Raw genomic sequence first — 27,071 nt, 5'->3', positions numbered from 1 at the left:
TTCTCAAAGTATGAGGATAGGGTGAAACAAAAGCAAGAAACAATGATTTCAAGGCAACTTGACTGCGTTGCTTTGTGACAAGAATTTAAGGAGAAAGCAGAGCGACCAGTGCCCACACCAGGACCTGCAGACTTAAAGACGCACCTCCACCGGGATGCTCCAAAGCCTGTCTCATTCACTGCGTAAGGTCATTAACCACCCCCTCTTTCTCCAAAGTACCAAGGAATGATGCAACAATGTAACGTGGCAACTTCATTGTAAAAAATGAGAAGTCACAAAAAGCAAAGACATGAACCAAATGATCAACACAAGTCAGAAGGGGTTTGTTTTGAAGGAAATACAGCTTAAGCAATTAAAGCTATAGTAAAATGATTACTCATATTTGCTCAGATAAGAAGCATACACTCCTCTTTGTATTTCCATAATGTTATTACTACCGTAAAGTACTCTGAATATGATTTAAAGGATAGTGTTAATAATTAGAGATAACTGATCAGTTCATTTCTTATGTATCTCAACAGAAGTAGAACGAACAACTTCTATCTTTACGTAAGCACACGTAACCTGGGGGTCTAGGAGAGGCTCAGGAGCCCCAGAGCGTCAGTGAGAAAGCGCCGCACTAGAAGGGGCCTGGGCTCCGGCCCCCTCTCCCTCACTTTAACTGTGGCCGTAGACAAGTTCCCCATCCCTGGGAACGTCTTTTGTTAATAAAACGGTGGAGTTTGCTTTGTCTGTCTTGGAATCGTGATTCTGTAAACTCATATAAACGAAGTTGACTGACAAGACACCAGAGACAAGCATAAACATTGAAGCCTAATTTACAAGAGTACATTTTTTAAATTCCTTGTTCACTAGTACTTAAACAAAAGAAAAGCATTCTCAGATGCACTGAGAGGAGGTAATCTATGCCAAGGATAAAGAAACATAAAATTAAACCAAAATAAGTGAACAAAGACGTTCCAGCGTGACCAAGTCAAGAGGGGACTACTGCTAGAGGAGCTAAGCCACGTTACCAAACAGGCGTCATGAGCCTGTGTTGGGCTAAAAGCAGAGAGACGCTTAGACTGTGGATTATGGGAAAACTATTAATTACTCCCCTGGTGATTTTCTTCACAGCCTTTGAGTTCTCTTGGTAGTCATCATATTCTAAGCAAAGACACCACCACTTTCTCCGGGCCGTGGCATTCCACCACAATTTTTCAGCACTTTACAGGAAGGCTATTTTAAGACCCGCTGAAGAGTCTGACTTAAGCCGTTCTGTCCTGTGTCTGACGGCTACAAGACCGCCTTACCCGCACGCTACGAGCTTTATCAGCTTTGCCCCTTCTCGCCAGTTCATGCTGTCAGTGCTGGGACCACCAGGCCTAAGGAAGGGCTTTAAGCGCACTGTCTCCACTCTGGGGGGAGGACCAGACCCTCCTGAGCTCACTCTCCGCTGGCAGCCCATCTGTTACTCGCCTTAGGGGCTGGCTGCTCTATTTCAATATATAAAATATCACCCCTTCCTTTAAGTGGATTAACGGAGGGTAATAAATGATGATGTACTGTGTGATTTGGAAGACAAAGGACCCAGGAAGTGGTAAGTTAAAGGACTCCCAAAGCCCCCAATGCCCCTACCTAATCGGCCAGCACTGACATGTGAGTAACTTTAAAGTGGTTATACCATGGTAATTTAAACTCCTCTCTCCGGCTACCCCTAAACAAGGTGAATGTTTAAAGTCATGTCAAAACTGTTCTAAGATTTCAGTTTTGAGGGGCACATTTAGCTCTTTAAACACGGAACCAGAGCAGTTCTTACAGCAAGAGCTATCTTCTCTCTGTCACTTCCGAAGGTCTACACTTCACGGCACTTTCTCAGAAGGCACTGGGCCCTCACATTACTTACTCATGCGAGCTCATTTAATCCTCACAGCAACTCAAGCTCCTTTTGAAGATAAGGAAGGGGTTCTATGACTTGCCCAAGGTCACAAAGCAAAGCTGCAAAACCAGGACTTTGACCAAGGTGTCAGGATTCCAGTTCCATTCTTTGCTATCTAACAGGTGATTATTTACGGGTCCACCTTAAACCCTGAGCATTTTCCTGAAGGGAGATGTGTGTATAAATTAAGAGTCTAAAATTTCATGTTCCTTTCTAAGCAGGCTAACAAACAGCCATATTGATTACACTAAAGAAAACAAATTTGAGAGCAACACCATGATTTTAAAGGGAAGATTAATTAACATAACCTGCCAATATAATGAAGTATTTGCATATTACAAATCTCTAAATCATTATATTTTATAAACTTAAACCTGCGTAGAAGGCTATGTTTTTATATCTATTTCTACAGAAATCCATAAGATCTCCCCTCAAGTTAGGTGCTTTACTAGTGACTGTCTTAATTTTTCTAATTAGACTCTTTAGTATAATTATTCTTATGCATTATCATTTATAATTTCTTTACTCAGTGGGAATTTCTATGAATAATTGGAACATCTTAACTTCACACTTTTGCTTTTAACAGATTCCAATATTATCAGTGGTGCTTTAATGGAACTCTTACATATGCGACATTTCACTATTACCATCTATTTCAGAAGGAAAATGGGAAATCTTCCCATTAGCAAAGGCCTTGCACAGGTCATTATGAAACGGCCCTGAAGCATTCCTCTCATTTTAAACAGCGTCACTAGGTGGCGCGAGGCTGCGCACTCACGCAGCATTACTATCTGTATGTCGACACTTTCCTTGTGACAGCGACAAATCTCAGCTTCAAAAAGAAGTCTGGATTTTGCAATGTTGAAACGTCAGCTTTGTAGTATGGAAGAGGAAGGTGAAACAAAAGCAACTAAATAAGTTGTAACCAAATAAAATATGGCTTTGTTTTCCTCATTCTTATTTTATCTTATAGTACTGACAGAGGCGACCAGGTAGTGAGAAGTAGGAAGCCCAAGGCAGTATTATTTCCCTCATTTCTACTTAGGATTTAACCCATATCTATTTCTGAGATAGACAGTTTAAGATTTTATTTTTCCTTTTTCTTCCCAAAGCCCCCCGGTACCTAGTTGTATTTTCAATTGTAGGTCCTTCTAGTTGTGGCATGTGGGACGCCGCCTCAGCGTGGCCTGACGAGCGGTGCCATGTCCGTGCCCAGGATCCGAACTAGCGAAACCCTGGGCCTCCAAAGCACAGCGTGTGAACTTGACCACTCGGCCACAGGGCTGGTCCCTGAGATAGTTTAAAGGTTAAGAAACAGACTGAAAATTCAACTACCACAAAGATGATCATTTAAAAAATATCCAGAAAGTTTCAATATCAGGATGTGTACATGTTTGTGTGCTTTTTCGTTTCGTTTTTGAAGATCTCACCGTGGTGTACAAACCACGTAACACTTCTGCAGCCTCGAGAGGAAGTCGACAAAAATATACTCGGTTTCTGAATTTTCCTGAGGAGCTCTGTGTACCGCAACAGCATGAGGACACAGTCCGCCACACGCACTAGGACGGCGGTGACTTAGAGAGAGCACAGAAAGCGGAAACAGCAAGTGCTGACGAGGGGGGCAAGTCGGAGCCCTGGCACGCTGCTAACGGGGATGCGAGATGGCGCAGCCCCTGTGGACAACAGCGTGGAGGCTCCTCACAAAGTCAAACACAGGGGCCGGCCCCGCAGCCAAGTGGCTAAGTTGGCACGCTCCGCCGGTGTGGATCCTGGGCGCGGCTCCTCAGGCCACGCTGAGGTGGTGTCCCACACAGCATGACCAGAGGACCGACAACTAGAATAGACAACTGCGTCCTGGGGGGCTTTGTGGAGAAGAAGGACAAATAAATAAATAAATAAAATCTAAAAAAAAAAAATCCTTAAAACAAAAGTTAAAACACAGACTGGCCATATGACCCACAATTCCACTTCTAGGTATATATACAAAAGCAATGAAACCAGGGACTCGAAAAGATAATTATGTAGCAATGTTTATGGCACTGCTATTTATGATAGCCAAAACAACTCTAATGTCCACTGACAGAAGAATAGATAAGCAAATGTGATAGATATGTACAATGGAGTATTAATCAGCCTTAAAAAGGAAGAAACTCTGGCACATGCTACATCGTGGGTGAACTTTGAGGACATGATACTCAGCAAAATAAACCAGTCACAAAAGAGCAAATACTGTACGATCCCACTCACAGGAGATACTAGAGTCATCAAATTCATAGACAGAAAGCAGGATGGTGGCTGTCAGGGGTGTGGCAGAGGGACGGGGAGTTCAGCACAAGTGCGTCGTGCCTGCCCTACCCCCTTTCTGACTCAAAGAAAATCTGCTTAGTTCAAGATACAGATCTATGGAATGTAATTTTAAAAATGAAAATTACAGTTGAAGTCCTATCATTAAAATTTTTTTCATTGCTTAACCCCCAAATTGTGGTTTCTCTGAATTCTGGAACCACCTGACCCGAAGAATACCCAGCCTGCCTCCAGGTCCTCCCTAACTTACAGAATCAAAACCTCAGCCTCCTCTGACAAGGGGCTCAAATATTTTCTTGTTATTCACTTTCCATTTAGCTCTGAAATGCACCTGTTTAGGTTGTCTTACACCGAAGCAGTGAAATACCTCAAATCAGCCATGGACTGAAACACTGGCTCTCTTTCTGAGGCCTAAATGGTTCCACAGATCTCTTGGCATCCAAGAGGAGGTCCAAAGTGGCTCCAAACTCCAGCCACTTCTAAATCTGCTCACCTACCCGGTGAGCTCACCACCACCCATTCGGGGGCTCTTCTAGGTAACCCACCCTGAGCCACCTGGAGTTGAGCCCTCCTTCTGAGCTACTACTCAGCTACGCACATCTGACCGCACAGATCATATCTGTCTCCCTTGTCAGAATGTGTGAGCTTGTACAGTTTCAAAAACATCTCCTCTGTGTAGCATAACGGCTGCTACACAGAGAGTCATATGGTCTCATGAATGAGTGAAGAAAGAAAGACCAGTCATGGTAGGTCACAGGATACAAAAACGACCAGAACCGTAATAATCCACGCCTGTTCACTGTGTGCGCTCACCAAGACAGAACGCTGGTGCCTGTGACCGGGCCATTCGGTTAAAGAGCACCTGATGGGGGTCAACGCAGTCTCAGCAGAGAATTGACTGGACACTAAGTATCTATTTAATATGCAATTACTTTTAAGTTGGCAAAGCTGATGATTTTTGAAAGCCTGGATTAGAAGCCTAGTGATAAAAATTCAGAGAAAGAATTACAAAGTTTAAAGATAATATTTTTGTAGTTAAAATCCAACTACTAAATTCAGAAAAGATTATCTACATAAGGATAGCAGAAAAGACGCCTCTTCCTCATGAAAGAGACATACTTGCCTGAAACCCAAATATAAGTAGAAAAGCACAGCTGGTTACTTTAAAATCTAATAAAATGAGAGATGCTAACAGATATGACTTCAAAGGTCCTCAAACAATTTGATCTGTCTATATGCATTAAAAAAAGTGTTGTTAATTATGGGAACATGTGAACATATGCTCGAGTGGACAGAACAGTATGAAGAACCCCACGCCCACCACCAGGCCCAGCAAGCACCAGCTCCTGGCCAGTCCAGGCCATCTGTGCCTTCACCTACTGCCCTGTTCTCCTAATACCGAAGGCAAACCCCTGATGCCATCAATCCATCCATAAACAGTTCAGTATGCTGTACATGAATGTTCACTGCAGCATCACTCATCACAGCCAAAAGTGGACCCGAACACCTACCGAGTGGGCTATTCAAACAATCGACATCATTCGGCCAGAAAAAGGAATCAAGTACTGATGCCTGCAACAAGTGAGCAAGGCCAGTCACAAAAGGCCACATCCCGGGAGACTCCAGTTATGTGAAATGTCCAGAACAGACAACAGCACAGAGACAGAAAGCGGATCAGCGCTTGCCTAGACTGCGGGTGGCAGTGACTTGCTATGGGCACATGGTCTCTTTGGGGTAATGAAAATGTCCTAAATTTAGATGTTAGTGATGGTGGCACAACTCTGTGAATACACTAAACTGTATTGGACACTCTAAAGGGTGGATTTTATGGTATGTATATTATATCTCAATAAAGCTATTATTTAAAAAATTAGTTTTACTCTCTAATATACGTTGTTTTTTTTAAAGGATAAAAGTAACAAGGGCAACCAGATGGACAACAAAGGTCAGAAAAAACACCCCAGTGAGCAGCTTTAGAGCGTCGAGGTCCACTATGAGTAGGTGAGGATGGAGCACTGACCAGCCCCAGGGCTCTGTCGGGTAGGTGCTAACATGCACTGCCGGGAACCAAGAGCAAGACGAGAAACAAGGCGCACCTCACAGCCACGAGACCGTAACTCCCCAGAAGGATGGGGTGAACACGCAGGACAGCGCCTCACTGCGAGGTGCTCAGCTGGACCCAGCTGGTGGCACAACTGAGGCCAGGGCTCAGGAGCTTCAGGGTCCCACCGACCCCCTGATTTCCAATGCTCAGCCACTGGAATTCTTCTAACAAACGTGCAAAAGCGCAAATGATAGAAAGCAACTGTATCTTCACACAGAAAGAAATACGTAGGTGTGTGAATCCTCTGCCTCGTCACCCTGTGAATAAAAGCGGGGTGTCAGGAACAAACGAGACAAGGAAGTGCTCCTCACCTGGGCTTCTCCGAGGTCATTGTTCACCACAGTGAAGTTGAGCCCGAGCTCCTCCACGTCACCTTCATAGCTCTTGAGAAAAAGCAGATTCTTATACACTTCAGGATCTAACGAAGCGAGATGATGAATGTCCACATCTGCACTGGTTCCAAGCAACTTGGACAGAAAAAAGCCGGCAAAGGGCAATTCCACCAGCATATTTTCATAGAGAGCCTTCAAATAAGAACAATGAACAATGATTAGCATTTCGTGGGAATCTTTTTTCATACTTTCTAAAAATAAAAGATGTGTATGTTCATTTGATACTTAGAAGTCTAAGATAGCAGATACTTTTCCTCCATAACAATGACAAGGATGGCGGAAGCTAATGTTTGGTGAGCGTTCACCATGTGCCAGGCCACAGGTTAAGCCTTCAATGCACGCATGCAGTATGTCAAAAATTCGAGAGCAGACTATCAAAGAATTTTAGGGCTGAAATAGTCAAATGTTAATACCAGTGGGAATTTTTAAGAGTCAAATCCTTCATGGGACAACAGAGGTTGGCAAGCATTTTCTGTGCAGGGCTTTGCGGGTGTATCCATTTCCCGGGCCTGCTGTAACACAGTGCCACCAACGGGGTGGCTTGAAGCCACAGAAACCTAGCGTCTCACAGCTCTGCAGACCGAACCGAGATCAGGGCCATGGGGCCAGGCCCTCGGAAGGCTCGGGAAGGGTCCTTCCTCGTGTTTTCCAGCTTCTGGTGGTGCCAGCAGTCCCTGGGGATCCCCGGCTTGTAGCTGTGTCACTGCAAACTCTGTCCCTTCACATGGCTGCCCTCCCATGTGCGTCTCATCTCCCTCTCCTTTCTCTTCTGAAGATGCCAGTTACTGGATTTGGGGCTACTCTAACCCAGCACAACCTCATCTCAGTTTGATGACACCTGCAAAGACTCTCTCTTCTAATAAGGTCACATTCACAGGTACAGGGTATTAGGACTTGAGTATATTTTTGGGGGGGTCACAATTCAATCTACTATAGCAGGCCAGACTGTCTCAGTCACCACCCCTCCACTCTGCCTTTATAGCACAAAAGTAGCACAGACAACACGTGGAAAGCTGTATATCACAGTTGGATTTCATGAGATTTCCAACTCAAGAAATATTCTTCTTTAGAGTCTTTTTCCAACCATCAAATGGAAAAAGCATCCTTAGCTTACTGACCATACGAAAATAGGTGGCAGGCTGGATTCGGCCCACAGGCTGCAGTCTGCCAACCTCCATTCTAAAACGAAGAAATCAGGCATCAGAATTCTGAGGATCGTCCAGATATTATGAGTTGGTACGTGGCAAAATTGGTATCAAAACCCAGATTCCTGACACCCAAATAAATGTTTTCACTCTAAGTCACTGTCTACCTTTACGTATAAGGATTGCAGTGCATAATTATTTTTGCATTTATCTATATTAAAGTATAATTTATACATAGTAAAAGAAAATGTACAACTTCTTAGTTTGATAAATTATTACATTTGATTACACCGGTGTAAAGACCACTCAAATCAAGACATAGAACATTTACACCCCTCCCCAGGTCGAGTTCGCTCACGCCCTTCAGTCAATACTCTCCCCCAGGTTAACCCCCAGTCTGTTATCACCACAGAGAAGTTCTGCCAGTTCCAGAACTTCATAAATGGGATTACACAGTATGTATTATTTTATATCTGTGTTCTTGCGACACAGTATTTCTGAGATTCCCCTATGCTACTACTCTTTTACTTACTGCTGTGCAACAGCCTTCCCCAGTCACCTGATGACGGACACTGAGCTGTTTCCATTTGGGGGCTATGATTAGGTACAGCTGCTATGAAGAGTCATGGACGAACCTTCCTGTCGATCTGTGCTGACTTCTCCTCAGTATACACTGAAGAGAAGAACTGCTGACAGTGGAAGGATTGGGCCACAAGGTAGTTTAACTCTGTTAGACACTGACACCCTATTTTCCAAGATGCAATGATTTTTTCACCACAACCAGCAATGCTAGAAGTCTGCAATGGTCTCCATCCTCACCAATTATTAGTATTGTCAGTCTTTTAAATTTTAGTTATTCTGGTGCAATGGGGTATCTCACTGTGGTTTTAATTTACATTTCCCTGATGACCAGTGGTATTAGACTAAATTAAGTGTTGGTATTACTATATTAATCACCAGAGATACCCCAGCAAAAGAAAGTGGGACGTAAAATTATGTAAGTTTTCCAACATAATGTCAGGGTTCACCTGGCATGAAAAATGTTCTTATAGTCTAAGGCTGTAAAATGCAACAAGGAATCAGGAATGTTGTATAAAATTTTCAGATGCATTCTTATTATTTTATTCTAACGGAGGACTGACTTGGAAGTCACAACAACTCTTTCTTGTCAAAAATGTTCTAATGAAAATAATAGTCACCACTCAATGAATGCCTGCCACGTGCCAGGTCCTATGCTGAGCACCCGACATCAGTGATCTCATTTCCATCTGGCCTATTTGGAAGGTCTCCTAACTGTAAGGGAAGAGTGATTCTTACATGGGAGTCAAGCGGAAATCTGGATTCCTCTACAACGTCCATTTTTCTTAGAACACATCTAATCTGCAAAGACATGTATTCACTAGAACCCTCTGAGACGCTCCCATGACTGCAGCCTCCCACCTTCCCCGGTGAGAGGGCAGTGGTGTCATTACCCCCACTCGGTGAAGGAGAGCTGGAGGGACCGCAGAAGGACAGACAGAGTGGGCGAGGGCTGGACTAACCTCACTTTAGAAACCAGTGCAATGAGCTATGCTTTGTGGGCTATGTTGTGACACAGTCAGATCTTCTTTAAACCACTGTTTTAGGATTTGAGCGCTATTATGCTACTCAAGGACTACCAAAATAAAAACAAAATTTAATCTAAGGGGTCATCATTCAGCCATGAAACTAACTTCAGAAGTCACTCTTCCAAGAGGCCATTTACCTGATCACATCCATATACACTAAATGTGAAACATGAAGGTTTAAAGACACAGAACTGGGGCTGGCCTGGTGGCGCAGTGGTTAAGTTAGCACACTCTGATTCAGTGGTCCAGGGTTCCCCGGTTTGGATCCTGGGCACAGACCTACACACCACTCATCAAGCCATGCTGTGGCAGAGTCCCACATACAAAACAGAGGAAGATTGGCACAGATGTTAGCTTACCCACAATCTTCCTCAAGCAAAACAAAAATGAAAAGAGGAAGTTGGGCAACAGATGTTAGCTCAGGGCCAATCTTCCTCACCAAAAAAAGAAAGAAAGAAAGAAAGAAAAGGACAGATCTGTGTGAATTAACTAATATGAGCGTAAACAGTTTCTAGAGCACTGGCACTATGCTCCCTCAATCTTCTAGCAGATATGAAATTTTCGGCCTATGTGCCACTGTTCACCTTGGTTCAAGTGAACCCTTTCCTTAGTCATAGCTCCCAGTACAGGTACAGTAATTAATCACCTATTTCCCACATGGCAGTCTATAAAATAACTGGTCCTTAAACAAATACACCTAATTTACACACTCACATGACTACTTTCACTTCTCCTCCTAAACCACCAGAGAATGCTGACACCCCTTGAGATGTACATTTTAAAGTCTCACCCACTAACACGACTGGAGGAAACCAGACAATAGCTATCAGACCTCCATCCATCCAACCATCCAGAGTGCACTGGCTTCGTGTTCCAGAAAGCTCCTGACAGGCATGTGGAACGACATTTTCCCCAAGGCTGGCGTGTCTAAGAAGCTCAGGTTCACCACCTGTTCACTGCAACTTCATAACACCCCCTCCAGCTCAGACCACAGATGCGTTTTGCCAAGGAAACTGAAGTGCTATTTCCCAGAGCTTTTATTTCTGATTTGAAGACTAATGATTACCCAGTTAATTTTGAAAGGATGGCAAAAAAGGACTTCTTAATGAGAGGGTGAGCAACAAAATGGAGACCGGCACTTAAGTCATCCACCGATGGCGTAGAGAGCCGTTGTGAAAAGCCAGTTTGCTCAAAGTTAAGAATGGCTAATACTATTAACCTGGAGCACTTATAAATCCCCTTCCTTCTAAATGAATGATGACTTCAAGCCAAGGAGAACATTCTGCATAAGATGACATGATTGATTCCAGGTGTGGAAGAAAAGCCTCATTTGTACCGTGGACTCTAAAGTAAACTGGAAGTGTAAATCATTTGATGTTCAATATATAAGGTCATTGTTTGCCATTTCTGCATTAGTAACAATAAACCAGTGAAATTCGTTAAATATAGCAGAGCTACCTGAATTTTAAACAGAAATCCCACTGTGACTCATAAAATGTAAATGCATAGGTATAATTTTTTACATAAGGCAGGTTTAAACCTTTAGAGCATTTAATATACAAGGACTAATAAATGATAGCACTAAAAACTATGATTGCATCAGCTAAATGGATTATAAATTAAATTTCCATAATGTATGCAACTTAGATACAAATGTAGGCATAAATCAAGGTATTTTCTAAACACAGGTTAATTATACAACGTCAAAAACTGCCTATTTTTTATGCAAAATAATCCACTTAGCATTTTTCATATTGGCCTTAATTCTAAGTCAGTCGCACCATACTTGTTCCTAGAAGCCTATCAATAACTACTTGTCATGAAAAAATAGCAATAGGTATATGGAAAAAACCTGTAACGTATTTTTCAACTGTCTGTCTTTTATGAGTGTTTATAGCTAGAAATTGTGCCAAAATGATTTGAAATAAAAAGGATTAATTATAGTAGAAGCCTTTTAATATAAGTGAGTGCAGTCTCAATGCAATTAATGCAAATTGTGGCACTATCAGGAGAATAAATGTGAGCCACATCACAGGCCATTTCTGTTTGCTGCCAAATAACTTCAGTAATTTACTACATTAAGAATCAATAAAAAAAATAATGCTTTTCAAATGCATCTCTATCAATCTTCAGGTAGTTCTAAAGTGAACATTTATAACTTAATCTAAAAACTATATCAGGGATGTCTTGTTTTAAAGCCACCCTAATTGAGTAAGAAGATAATAATTTTAATTATTTCAGATCATGCTAATCTCGGAGTTTAAAAAAATAAAAAAGAAATGTAAAATAATGGATGCTGATAGTACAAGCTATTTAATAGTCGTGCTTCAGAATTAATAACCGGGAGTTGAAAAACATGGTCTCTGCTGGGACTGCTATTGAGTTTTACGACTACAAGCTCCTGGAGGGCAGGAAACATACCTAACTAATACATGAGTCTGTGTACAACATACGGTGCCCAACCATTTCACAAACATTTAATAAGTACCAGCTGTGTGCTAGGGACCACTTTACACACTGGAATTGGGCACCCATGAATTCGTTTGCAAAAAACCATCTATTCTCTTTTGAGATAGTTTAGGTTGTGCAAAACTACATATACGTCAAGATTCATTTCAAAGCCCTGGTCTTCACAATCCTATTCCAGAGGTCTTTCTACACTGTTCACTCGTTTAACCCTTCGTCTACACAGCTACATGATACTGAGTGTAAAGATCTGCGTCACTGCACTGTATTCTGCGTTTTTGTGTTTCACGTGCACTGCTGCCAGCCAGGACGACAGGCCAGGCCCTCCACCCTTCGCCCCGACACAACCAAATGCTGGGCACACTTCTGGGCAGCCTCCAGTGTTTCTCTGAATATTGATGAAGTTGAAATGAGCTCTGCTCATTCACGATTCAGCAAATGTGCACTAAGTGTGACTAGGCAGGGCCCAGCGATTCTCCTATCTAAAGAAAGGGATCACTGGGAGGCCGGCAGCAGCCGTCTGGACGGTGCTTCTGCCTTCCCGGAGTCGACCCTCCTGCCTATGGAGGCTCCAAAGTGCCCATGAGCAGAGCCGCTGCCCGTCACGGGCGCTCCCTCACCCCAATGTTCTTCTTTGAGACCCTCCCTCACATGCCTTCCTGCAACCAGCAGCACAGGATGGTGAGCTGAGGGGCCGTGAGACATAACTGCCCACCAGGCCTGGAAGTGAAGGCTTCGCGAGGCGAGAGTTCTACGTGTTCACTGCAACTGACAATCTGCACTTACGGTTTCACAGCTTTATTTTTCAGAATAGCTTCTTTACTTCAGAAACCCTTAGGGGATGGGTGGGTGGGTGGGAGATGAAATTTCGCTTCTCACATTCTGTTTCGTTGTTGGATATCCAGAAATCAATCCACACTCTGAGAATCCCTGGAGCAGCTGAGAGTCAATCCCGCACCCTTCTCTCTCCCAGTCCACAGGCCACAAGGAGAAACCGCTGTGCTCCTCCCACCCTGCCACCAAAATACTCCTGAAGACCAAGAACTTACATCTTCATGACCAAACCAACAAACCCACATTCCCGTGTCTACCCACAGCAAGTGAATCTCTGGGAGTTTTAGGGCAGCTGTTTCATCCCTGCTTCTGAACGACATCAGGAGTCTAAAAAAATACTGAGGTCCAGTTAAGGTGCGCCACACAACCAAGAACTATCTTCAATAATCAAAAGCAAACATTTTTCAGGTTTAAAAACTCTACAATACAGGATGAGGATAGAATATTAGACTTCTGAAATCTATCAAACTACCTCCCTTGAAACTTGAGGACACCAATGCCCCCAAGGGCAAATACTCAGTCCTCACTAGGTACTGAGTCCTTTCCCTGAGAAGACTTGATGACCCACATGATTGTTCCGGCTCGTTCTGCTTAGAGCGAGCAGCCCACTCCATCCCACACTGACTTCTCCCTCCTCTAACTCCTGTGACACTGGCTCCATCAAAATTACCACATTACAGCATTACTTTTTTGTAGCAACTTTACTGAGATATAACTCACATATCTTACAATTTACCCATTTAAAGTGAACAACCCAATGGTTCTTTCTTTCACAGAACTGTGCAACCATCACCACAATTAATTTTCAACATTTTTATCCGCCCCCAAAGAAACCCCTTACCCCTAGCTGTCACTCGTCCTTCCGGCCATCCCTTCCAGCCTGGGCAGTCACTGATCTACTGTCTCTATAGATTTCCTTATTTGGGATATTTCACATAAATGGAATCTGATAATGGGGATCTTTTGTGATTTTTTTCACTTAGCATGTTTTTGAGGCTCATCTATGCTGTAGCAGATAGTAGTATTTCATTCCTTTTTATGGTCAAATAATATTGCATTGTGTGGATGTACCACATTTTGTTCATCTATTCATGAGATGATAGACATCTGAGTCATTTCTGCCTTTTGGTTATTATACATAAAGCTACTGTGAACATTTCTGTACAAGTTTTTGTGTGGACAGATGTTGGCTGGGTCAAAAGGTAAGCCTGTTTAACTGTTTGAGGAATGGCCAGGCTGTTTTCCAAAGTGACTACACTTCTTTACATTCCCACAGCAATGTATGGGAGTTCCAACGTCTCCACAACCTCATCAGCACTTGTTATTATGTTTTTTTTTTTTTTGAGGAAGATTAGTCCTGGGCTAACATCCACCGTCAATCCTTTTTTTTTTTTTGCTGAGGAAGATAGGCCCTGAGCTAACATCCGTGCCCATCTGCCTCTACTTTATGTGTGGGATGCCTGCCACAGCATGGCTTGATAAGCAGTGCGTAGGTCCGAGGATCCGAATGGTGAACCCTGGGCCACTGAAGCAGAATGTACGGACTTAACCACTACGTCACTGGCTGGCCCCAGCGGTCTTTTGACTCTCTCCATCCTAGTGGGTGTGGACAGTCTCTCTTTGTGGTTTTGATTTGCATTCCCTAATGACTAATGATGGTGAACATCTCTCCATGTGCTTAACGCTCACTTATTTATGTTCTTTGGAGAAATGTCTATTTAGATCCTTTGCCCATTTTTTAATTAGGCTGTCTTTATTACTGAGTCCTTGATATATTCTAGTACAAGTCCCTCAGCAGACATGATTTACAAATATCTTCTCCATTTTAGTGGGTTGTCCTTTCAGTTTTGTGACACTGTCCTCTGAAGCACGGAAGTTTCTGATGAAGTCCAGTTTATCTGTTTTTTCTTTTGTGCTCCTGGTTTTGTCCCTAAGACACAGCATTATTCCTGACTCCCCTGCAGCACTGAGCACTGAGTGTTTTCAGGACGGGTGTGTGACGCCCTGTGGTCCTCAGCAGCTCTCTCCAACAGCGGCTGTTTGTTCCTTCACACTCTTGTGCCAGTGGGAGCAGAAGTGAGGCAGGGACCCCTCAGTTCCTCACTGGTACTCCAGACCCCCCTCCCCAACAGTCCCTGGCTCTGAACCTCAAGCCATTGGGCCAGAACACCCACTGCAGCCCCTCAGGGTGGCTGCCACCTCCCTGATGCCATCACGGTCTCCAGAATACTGTGATGTCCCTTTTACTTACCACTCTGATCCCTTGCCGTCCTCTCCTCTACCTCAGCCACCTAGTCTTTAGTCCTGTCCTAGGACTGTCATTACAGCGACTTAGTGCCCCTCCATAACCTCACTTTTAGCTACCCCACACTCTGACTCCTTCCTCCTTGAGGGCCAGCACATCCACAACCCCAACCACCACAAAATCCCATTACTGTCTGCTCACCTTCTCAGTGTCCCTGCCCCTCAGGTCCTCATTGATTAATTTCCTCTCTCAACAGCTCAGATGTTGTCATTGCTCCCTTCACTCCCAATTCACCTGCCCCCAATTCACCTGGCAACCACCACCCCGGTGTAACCTAACTCGACACCCTAGTCTGTGTCTGGAGAAGAGTAAGTCCCCGCACCAGCTGGACTCACTTCACTTTATGGTGCTTACCTCAAGCAAGCCCTAGGCTAGCTGGCAGTCCTATGCATTTCCCAGTCCCGCCATCCTCAGATTGTAGTGCGCGTGAGAATCACACGGGGAGCATGCGGAAACAGATTGCTGGTCTTGCCTGCACAGTTTCGATTCAGTAGGACTGGGAACCACACTTTTGAAAACTCCCGCACCTGTTGGCTCTGCATTCCCACCATCTCTCCTCAAGCTTTCTACCCTTCCTCCCCCATCTTCACCCTTGGCTGAAGACTTTGCTTGCTATGTCACCAAGAAAGGAGGAGCACTCGGAATGATCGTCATGTGCTCCCACCTTCTGCAACTGTGCCCACATGATCTCCCCTCCCTGTTTCTTGCACAAACTGCCTACACACCCCCTCTAATTCTGCACCAGACCCCACGCCCTCGTGTCTTCTCTAGGACATTGCTCCAGCAAGTGTTCCCTCTCTCCCACAGCAGTCTCACCAAATTATTTTCAGCAGCATACAAACACGTATTATTTCTCTCATCTTTAAAACAAAAACAAAGCTCTATTAGCCCCACATCCCTTAAGCCATGGCTCAAATTTTCTTTACAGAGACAACCCCAAGAGTTGTCTATCATTGCTTGCCCGATTCTTCTCCTTCCACCCTTCCTTTCATAATCTCCCTTTTGTCAAGTCAACTGCGGTGGCGTGTCCAATCCTAAGTAGCTCCACCAGTTTTCACAAGTGAATCCACTCACAGAAAACACTCAGTGCCTGAAAGAGAAAATTACTAGCATCCCAGACGGCCCCCCCCCCCAGACCCCCTGCCCCCAGTCATTACCCTCCAAAGGTCAAGGGTCCTGATGTCCAACAACATAAATTATTTTTGTCTGTTTTTAACTTATACAAACGGACTCCTACATAATGCCCTCTTTTGTTTCTGGCTTCTTTCACTCAATGTTAGGTCTGTGCCATTCAACAACATTGTTGTGAACAGTGGTAGTCTGTTCATTCAATAGTTCCTGTGAATATCCCACCATTTACTTACCCAGCATATTTCTGAAGGGCATTTAGGAAGTTTCCAGTTTGGGGCTATATAATGTAGCATTACTATAAATATTCTTTGGCATATATTTTGGTGAATATATGTACATATTTCTGTTGGGACACACCTGCAGAGATATAGGATATAGGCCATAATAAGATACTTCTGGAAGACACTGCTTCCATTCTTTTCAACCCATCTGCTGAGGCTTTGGCTCCCACCACTCTAAGAAAGCTGCTTGTCCACACTGCTAAATGAAACGGTCGCTTCTCAGGCCCCGTCTATCTGACCTATGAGCAGAATCCTTTCTCTCTTAACATACTGTCTTTGTTTGATTTCCAAAATACCAGACTTCCCTGGTTTTCTCCCTACCTTCTAGCTCCTTCTCCTTCACTCTCTGAACTCTAAGTCTTGGAATGGCCTGGGACTCATTTCTTCAGTCCACTCTTCAGTCTAGCTACACTTAACTCCCTCGGTGATATCACCCAGTCTCATGACCTGAAGCACAATTTGAATCCTGTTGGTTCAGCCCAGACCTTGCCCCTCAACTCAACACCCACAGATTCAACTGCCTACCTAAATTTCAATATGAATGTCTGACAGACATTTCACACTTAAGGAAAACCAAACATCTCTTCATCCCTCCCCAAATCTGCTCTTGCCCAAATCTTCCCCATCTTAGTCAATGACACCTCCATCCTTCTAGTTCTCAGAACAAAATCCATGCAGTCTGCTTACTGCCTTTCTCTCTCATACTCCAACATCTGATTCATCAGCCAATCCTCTTGGATCCAACTAGTCCTCGCCAACACTATTTCCCAGGATGAAGATACCATGATTACTCAACCTGACTGTGATACCTCCAACTGCTCTCCTTGCTTGAGTTCCTGCTCCTGTTTAAGCTATTTCTAAGACCAGAAGCAAGAAGATCTGTTAAAACAAATTCAGATCCTATCATTCCCCCGCTCAGATCCCTGTTGCTGAAACCAGGAAGCCTAGCCTAGTTTGTCTTACCCAAGAGCTTGAGCTCAACGACCTACTGCTACCTCCCAAACAAAGTTGGTCACAATTTTAGAAACAACAAGAGTAACAATACACATCTTCACTTGGTTTGTTTTTCATGAAGTTAGATTCTAAATGAATGTTTAGATGTTTAAAAGTTATATTTAAACTTTCTTAAAGTCTGGGCTATATTTTGTTGTTAGATATTTATTGTCGTAATTGCACAAAGAAAAGCCAGGCAAAGACAAGCAGTAGACTTTAAGCAGGACCAGCAAAAGTCTGACAATTTGACACGGCTTAGAAGAGGGACAATGGCCTCAATATAATACTGACCTATGTCTAGCCAGTGCTTGGGAGTGCTTAAAAATATGAGAAGGGATATCTCAATGGTAAGCAAAGAGCAGAAAGAATTTTGGTGAGTATCTTGGAGTGGCTAAAACTATAATAATACTTTTAGGCACTGGAATCAACTGAATTCTGGAATACACTTGTCATTTTTACTGTACAATCTAAACCATTTTTATTTCATGTTTAATTTTAAAGGAATAAAATGAACTTACATAGAGAACTATGACCTTAACTGACAGGAAGAATAATCTCCAGATCTAAGAATGTTTTGTTTTTAATGGAAAATGTAAATCCTGATTATTAGAATACTATAAAAGGTACAATCCTCAGAAGGGGTAAGATTCAAACTAAGTAATCATTTGTAAATTATTATGATCTTTGATTTTTCTGCTTCCAAAAAAAGCTGAAGGTCAACAAGAGCAAACTCATAATGAATTGTCCATCTACTGTGGATAATTGGGAGATTCAGAGAAAGCTTGCTTGTGAAATTTGCTGACACCAAAGTATACCATGGATCTTAACACGGATTGGAAGGCTTGTGCTAAGCATAGAATGATCAACTATTTTCTGAATATTACATTTAAAAAATCTAAGGGAAAAGATATATTAACTTTAGAGATCAGAGCACTTAGTCTGATGATAATCAGACGGAGCAGCTCAATTACACTGACCCTTAATAAGTTTGAGAGTTCAAAACAAGATATTATAAAAGAGCAGCTTTGCCATTTAAGGTCCAAGGTAACTTAAATTATTAGTATTCACCTCAATCTACAGTTTAAAAGCCTCAGCAAATTCAGTGAGCATTTTATAAAAGGACTCTAATGATATGGAAGTAAATTTTCCTAACTCTCAAAAGTCTCAGGATAAACTGTTAACTGTCAATATTACACTCCATGATACATTAGGTGCACACTGAGTTCTACTAAAATACAAAATTATAAACTATGCTGAAGTTTCACAATCTAATTAAAATTTTGAAATATATGACCAAGATATTATCAAATAATCTGATTTATAGGCATTCTGTTCCAATTAAATCAATATTGTGAAGCAAGAAAAAAGAAGAGCCATTTTCAAATAGAATTCAAATATGATAAAAGATTTCCTTCAGCAAATATTTTGAACTTAATTGGCTTAAATGGACCTAGGTGCTTCTATTTGTAAAAAAAAGTTCAAGATGACATTACCACATCCTTGAGCTGTTTATTTATTCCCCATCTGGAGCCTGATTTACAGACAATAAAATGCAATCACGACCCACGCCAGAAGCAGGAATCATCTGCTAATGGAACCGTTAATTGAGAAGCGACCAGTGACATGAGGTAATTCTTCCCGTGCAGCACTACTCTTGAAGATCTCTCTGCGCTTCATCACAGTAAACAATCACTAACATATGCATTAAAGAAAATTTAAATACATTATGACCCAATAAATATCATAATCAATCAATATACAATTTTCTTCTCTTAAAGATTTAATGTCCAGATACCACACTATTAGTGCTATTACACTTCACTCACATCTGGACAATTTTTAACACGTCGATACAAAGTTTAACCATTTGTAATCAGATGATAATCAGATTATGTCTGAGAAACTAGTACTCCCTTACAAATTTCCATGCAGAAAATTCTGTAAGTAAAGTCTTAAGTATATGGAATTAAATTAATTACCATCCTCAAATAGCTATAGTTTTGTTATTGGTTTTGTCTAAACTCATTATTTTAAAGAGCTTTATTAAAAAAAATAAAGAGCTTTATTGAGATATAATTTACATAAACTTCATTTTGGGGAGAAAGGTTTAGATCCCAAATTCTCCTCCCTGGCGTCTGACAGAGTGAGAGCAATCTGCTCTCCCTCTCAATCCAGAGGCCTTCACAGTGAGACCGCGTCCTCAGAACACTGCAGGACGAGCAGCACGTCAAAGAACGGAGGAAAAGGCAGTCTGTCCTCACCAGACTTACATCACCATAGTTAGCCAGAAAACTCCAGTGAACCAAGATCATCTAAGTATCTTTTCTCTATATTAATCAAGACTGGACAATTTATACATTCAGGAAGGAAAAGGAAAATTCTAATAAGATTTAATTCATGCAGATCCTGGCTGTGGACATGGCATTGCTCCTCAGGCCACGCTGAGGCAGCGTCCCATATGCCACAACTAGAAGGACCCGCAACTAAAAAAAAAATACAACTATGTACTAAGGGGATGTGGGGGGAAAAAAAAAAGCAGAAAAAAAAGATTTAATTCATGCAAATAAAATTACTCTGTTGTCTGTTACTGCACTGTGTGAGAACTACCAAATTTAAGGAGTATTTCAGGTTAGTCTAGCAAAATAAAGGCTCACCTTCATTATTATTTTTAAATTTATTTTTATTATTATTAATTTATGAGGTTCTTGGGTTTATCTTAACAGAACTACAGCATATAACTTCAAAGATTTTCATGCAATGAGTTATGAAACTTACATCCTCTGGAGGGAGCTAAAGCTGAGTCATAGGAACTACTGACGGGGAGATGTTACCTCACTGAGAACTGACAGCAAAGCCAGTGCACTGCTCCAGCTGGGAGGGAGATGCTGTATCTTAAAATGAATAAAGTGAGAAAATGATCTGTTTGAAATATATGCTAAGGAATCTAACATCAGGTCAATGTCTGAAATTTGTCATTGAAATGATAAGGTGAGTCTAAAGAAACATACTGTTATAATGGTAAGGTCAAGTTGGAGGCCATTATTAAATGCGAAGAACACAAAATCCATATTATTAAAGTCACAACATTTGGAATCTGAACAAATAATTAATAACTGAGACTGTAACGATGCATCTCAAAGAGATACAAATAAGGGGCATGATTTTTTTTTTTTTTTTTTGAGGAAGATTAGCCCTGAGCTAACATCTGCCGCCAATCCTCCTCTTTTTGCTGAGGAAAACGGGCCCTGAGCTAACATCCATGCCCATCTTCCTCTACTGTATATGTGGGACACCTGCCACAGCATGGATTACCAAGCCGTGCCATGTCTGCACCCGGGATCCAAACAGGCAAACCCTGGGCCACCGAAGCAGAACATGTGATCTTAACCGCTGTGCCACTTGGCTGGAGGGGCATGATTTTTTATACCCACAACATACTGATTCCCTCCTACTACCCACCCCTCTGCTTTGTTAGGCCTGAGGTTCCGTTACCATTTGTCATTAATAAACACACACACACACAAAACCTACTACCAAAGCTACAGTAATTATAAGAGTGTTGCACTGGCATAAGACTAGACATACAGATCAATGGAACAGAATTCAGAGTTCAGAAATTAACCCTTTCATTGATGGTCATCTGATTCTCAGCAAGGGTGCCAGGAAAGTCTTTTCAACAAATGGTTCAGGGACAACCAGACATCCACATGCAAAAGAACCAAGTGGGGCTGCTGACACCACCAAAAAAGAAATTAACTCAAAATGGATCAAGACCTAAATGTAAGAGCTAAAACTACAAAACTCTTAGAAGAACATACATGTGTAAATCTTTGTGACCTTGATTTAGGCAATGGTTTCTTAGATAAGACACCAAAGGCAGAGGCAACAAAAAAATAAATAAATACACTAGACTTCATCAAAATTAAAAACTTTTGTGCTTCAAAGGACACCATCAGAGAAAATACTTGCAAATCATATATCTGATAAGGGATTAGAAACTAGAATATAAGACAGACTTAATAATAAAAGACAACTAAATTTAAGAAATGAGCAAGACTTGATAGACATTTCTCCACAGAAGACATGAAGTACACGAAAAGATGCCCAACATCATTAGTCATAAGGGAACTGCAAATCAAAACTACAATGGTATAACTCACACGGCTCAACAACAAAAAACAAACAACCCGATCAAAAAATGGGCAGAGGACATGAACAGACATTCCTCAAAAGAAGATATGAATATGGCCATTAGACACATGAAAAGATGTTCATCATTGCTAATCATCAGGGAAATGCAAATCAAAACTACACTAAGATATCACCTTACACCCGTTAGATTGGCAAAAACATCCAAAACCAAGAGCGACAAATGTTGGAGAGGTTGTGGAGAAAAAGGAACCCTCATACACTGTTGGTGGGAATGCAAACTGGTACAGCCACTATGGAAAACAGTATGGAGATTTCTCAAAAAGTTAAAAATTGAAATACCCTATGACCCAGCTATCCCATTACTAGGTATCTATCCTAAGAACCTAAAATCAGAAACCCCAAGAGTCCCTTGTACCCCTATGTTCATCGCAGCATTATTTACAATAGCCAAGACGTGGAACCAACCTACATGCCCAGAAACTGATGATTGGATAAAGAAGATGTGGTATATATACATAATGGAATACTACTCAGCCATAAAAAATGACAAAATTGGCCCATTCACAGCAACGTGGATGGACCTCGAGAGTATTATGTTAAGCGAAATAAGCCAGTCAGAGAAAGATGAACTCTATATGACTCCACTCATAGGTGGAAGTTAGTATATTGACAAGGAGATCTGATAGGTGGTTACCAGGGAAAAGGGGGGGTGGGGGGAGGGCACAAAGGGGGAAGTGGTGTACCCACAACATTACTAACAAAAATGTACAACTGAAATCTCACAAGGTTGTAATCTATCATAACATTAATAAAAAAAAAAATCAAAAAAAAAAAAAAAACTACAATGGGATATCACTTCACATCCACTACGATGGTTATAATAAAAAACACAGACACTAAGAAGTGTTGGCAAGAATGTGGAGAAACCAGACCCCTCACACATTGCTGGTGGGATTGTAAAAGTTGCAGATACTTTGATATAGAATTACCATATGACCCAGCACTTCCCAGGCATATATTTCTCTTGGCTAAGAGAAATGAACATACATCTCCACACAGAAACTTGTACACAAATGTTCATAGCAGAGTTATTCATAACAGCCAAAAGGTGGTGGGAACACCCAAATGTCCATCAATGGATGAATGGATAAACAAAATGCAGTATAACCATACAATGGAATATCATTTAGCTATAAAAACGAATGAAGTTCCGACACATGCTGCAACACTGATGAACCTTAAACATCATGCTAAGCCAAAGAAACCAGTCACAAAAAGGCCACATGTTGTATGACTCCATTTATGCAAAATGCCCAGAAAAGACAAATCCACAGAGAGAGGAAGTAGATTAGTGGTGGCCTAGGGCTGGTGGTGCTGGGGCAGGATAGGTAATGACTGCTAAGGAACATGGGCTTTCCTTTCTAGGGTGATGACGTTATTATGAAATAAGGTAGTGGTGACGGCTGTACACCTCAGTGAATATCCTAAAAACCACTGAAACGTACACTTTAAAAGGCTTAATTTTAAGGAACGTGAATTATATTTCAAAAAAGCTGGTATTTTAAAAAAAAGTTACAAGAGCAGAGTCTGCTTGGCAGGCAGTGATTTTTAATTAAGCCGCTTCTCAAATGGGCAACTCCATATACTGTGCTGCAAGGTGAACAGTGGCAGGTCTGTTTAACATGGACTACAGAGAACAGAACTACAAATATGATAGATAAAGGAATTTTAATATACAGTTGAAAAGGGTTATAGTTCCGATTCTTACAGAAAATAATTACAATACCAACATTTCTTAATTATTCATTTAAAGATGATAAAGCTAGTTAATAATCGTCCCTGAACACTGAGCTCTAAGCAGAGCATGCATTCAATTTACTACCCGGCTCAATGCACTGCAGTGGGCAGAGGTGCGTCCCTCACAGTTCCCATCTTCTGGACCTCACAGCAGCCTTAAACACACCATTCACCTCTCTTTCTTCCCTTCCAAGACCTTTTCTTTGATCTTCCTCCCCAAGTGGCCACTCCCCAAGGTGTTTCTGGATGCCAAAGCGCCGAGGGCTGAATCCTTAGGCCACTCTCCAACCTGCCACCAGCTGGGCACCCCTGCCAGTTGACGGCCCACCTGCTCACCTTCCTCACCCAGTTCACACAGACAGACCCTCTGGCCCCCCTCTCTTGTTCACGCTGCTGAAGCCAACCCCTTCACCTGTGCCCCAGAGCTGCTCAACACCACAGCCACTAGCCAGAAGTGGCTGCTTACATCCAAAGTGATGAAAATTACATCACAAATTTGATTCCTTGCAACAGCCCCATGTCAGCTAGAGAACATCTGCACCATCACAGGAAATTCTCTTGGAGAGCATGGCTCTGGGTCTTACGTGCTCATCAGTTCTTTGGTGTGTCTTTCCCAATATCCTAAACCACCCCTCTTAGGCGGTTCTTTATCATGGACATTTTACCTACACAAAGCTACCCTATCTTTGAAAATCAACCAACCAACCCACCCACCCATTATTTTCTGGACTGTTTTCTTTCTTCACGGGTCCTCTTTCTCCTTCCCTGCAGAGCCAAGTCTTCTGAAAAGGCCACCGACACTCTTCCATTTTTATACTTTCCACTTCCTCTTCCCTACCCCAAAGCAAACTCATTTTTATCACATCACTTCACTAAAAACATCACCAAGGACAACCCACATATGCATCAACTGATGAACAGATAAATAAATGTGGTTCTCATAGAATGGAATATTACTTGGCAATAAAGGGGAATGAAGGGCCCGGCCCTGAAACTGAGTGGCTAAAAGTTCTGCATGCTCCACCTAGGGTCGCGGGTGTGGGCCTGCTCCACTTACCAGCCATGCGAGGGTATTGTCCCACTTAGAAAAAAAAAAGAGAAGGATTGGTACAGATAGTAGCTCAGGGCGAATCATCCTCAGAGAAAAAAATGAAGTACTGATACATGTTACAACTTGGATGATCCTTGAAAACACTACGCTAAGTGAAAGAAGCCAGTCACAAAAGGCCACAATATTGTATGATTCAATTTACAGGAAACGTCCAGAATAGGACACTCTATAGAGACAGAAAGTAGATTAGCGTTTGCCTAGGGTTTGGGGTGCAGGGAAAGGAAGAGTACTTGTTAATGGATATGGGTGATGAAAATGTTCTAAATTTGATTGTGGTGATGGTCCCACAACTCTGTGAATATACTAAAACCACTGAATCACACACTTTAAATGGGTGAACTGCATGGTATGTGAATTATATCTCAATAAAGCTGTTATAAGAAAAAACCATGAAGGAAACAAAAACTCGCTGGTAAATCTAGTGGTTCCCTTTCAGTCCTCAGCTTACTTGAGCCTACAGCACGACACTACTATAATTCAGGCCACCATCACTTAGGACCAAGATCACTGTCCTAGATTCTTGACTCTTCTACTTTGAGTCTTATCCTCCAAAATCCATTCTCATGGTGACCATAATGGCTACCATGGTTATTTAAAAATGGTTGCCTTCTTAACCATTTTTAAAGAATTAAAAATGCATTAAGTTGATCATCTCAGCCATTTGCTTCAAACAATGATTTTCCATGATGCACAGGATGAAGATCAAACTTTTTATCATGGAATATAAAGGCCCTTTATGATCTGGCTCTTGGCTTAGTCCTACAGTAGGGTCAGCACTCATCCTGGAAAGCACCCAAGAGCATATACTTTAGGTTTCGTTCAACTCCGTCGTTGTAGGGAAAGCAGCCACAGAAAGTATATAAATGATCAGGCTGGCTGTACTTCAATAAAACCTTCTTTTTTCTTAATAACAAAAAAAACAGGTGGGTGGACTTAGCAAGAGGCTGTAGTTCACCGCCCTCAGTTCCAGAATGTCACCTCTGGTCACACCTTTGACTTGCAGAAGCCATACAGATTACAATCCAATGTCTCGAAAAATGTGCAAATGTGTTGGACAGTAAATGTTAGATACCAGGCATTCCTATTCCACTATTTTAAATAGGGGAAATAAAAATGCATTCCCATACCATCCAAAAACCCTAACAAATTTCCCCCAAATATCATGAAAAACATTTACCTACCTCTATAACAACACACCAAGGATTCTTGAATAAAATAAAACATGAACTTTAATAATAATCTTAAAAGTGGACATGTTGTGTGCACTACGCAATGATACTTTACAGACTCAGATATAAGTTACATCTTTTTTCTATACTACAAGAAACATCCCCAATAACAAAAACAAACAAGCAAGTTATCTTCTGAACTGGACCCTGGGTGCCTGGTAGAAGCCGATGCTGGGAACCATGAAGGGCATCGCTGATGAGACAACAGGAAGATGCTGCCTCATTCAGACAAGGCGAGCCAGCAGGGGAACCACTGAGACTTGACCTCAGCATTCTCTCTGGCCTTTCGCCTCGACTTGCAAGATATTACAACAGGCTTCTGATTCAGATAGTGAATTTGCGGTAAAACGTTTTAACTGTCATTATAGTCAATATTTGGTAGTGAGAGTTTGAACATTGAGGAATTCTTGTACACTTCCCCAAACGTACCACGTTCTATCATATAGTTAGAATTGGTAGAATGGAATCCATTCATTCAAAGAAAAAATCAAGAATCATTAATTTGTGACTTCCAATGGAATAACCCAGATGATTTTCTGCCTCATTTAGAATATCTTAGGTATAAGTTTCAATTACTGATTTCACCGGGATATTTGCCAGCTACATCTTGCTAGGATTAGCAACTGTCAACATTAAATCTATTTCAAGTGCAAAGAAGTAAAAAATAAAACAAACTCAGCCAGAAATATAACCTTGTATGTAAACGTTCCTCACTTTAAAATGTTAGTAATCAATTAAAAAGGAAAAAAAAAACCAACGCTTCTTTTTGGACTGGATTTGACCTGTGGGGCAGCAGTTAGCCACTCCTGATGTAAATGGCGTCTCATCTCCTTCTGTTTCCAACTACGGCACACCCACAGGCTGTGCTACAGTCTGAATGTTCTGCTCCCCAAAATTCCTATGTTGAAGTCCTAACCCCAGTGTGATAGGATTAGGAGGCGGGGCCTCATGAATGGGATTAGTGTCTTTAAGAGACCCCAGAGAGCTTCCTCACCCCTTTCCACCATGTGAGGACACAGTGAGAAGGCACTGGTCACGAACTAGGAAGAGGGCTCCCACCAAACAAGACCATGTGGCACCCTGATCTTGGACTTCTGGCCTCTAGAACTGTTAGAAATAAATTTCTGCTGTTCATAAGCCACCAAGTCTGTGGTATTTTGTTACAGTAGTCTGAAGAGACTAAGACAGGCTGTGGCCGATCCAGGTCAATGATGAACGGGACTGGTATCACCAGGTATCCTTATCTTGTTCCTGACTTTAATGGGAGGGAGTGTTTTGAAAGTTTCACCATTAAGTAGGAAG

At 42.0% G+C, this 27,071-nt stretch overlaps 1 protein-coding gene across 3 annotated transcripts in view; it reads right to left on the bottom strand.

Moving 5' to 3' along the window:
- UBE3C (ubiquitin protein ligase E3C) overlaps positions 1 to 27,071 on the bottom strand; it is a 124,045-nt gene that overhangs the window by 18,382 nt on the left and 78,592 nt on the right. For all 3 annotated transcript variants that reach the window (XM_070618080.1, XM_070618078.1, XM_070618079.1), the window contains one exon: positions 6,638 to 6,850. In XM_070618080.1, coding sequence (XP_070474181.1) covers positions 6,638 to 6,850 — 213 coding nt within the window. The remainder of the gene's footprint in view (positions 1 to 6,637; positions 6,851 to 27,071) is intronic.

The sequence above is a fragment of the Equus przewalskii genome, chromosome 4, assembly GCF_037783145.1.
Source record: "Equus przewalskii isolate Varuska chromosome 4, EquPr2, whole genome shotgun sequence".
In the NCBI taxonomy this organism is placed as follows: Eukaryota; Metazoa; Chordata; class Mammalia; order Perissodactyla; family Equidae; genus Equus; species Equus przewalskii.
Note: the sequence above shows the minus strand (reverse complement) of the source record. Positions and strands in the feature narration are given on the sequence as shown.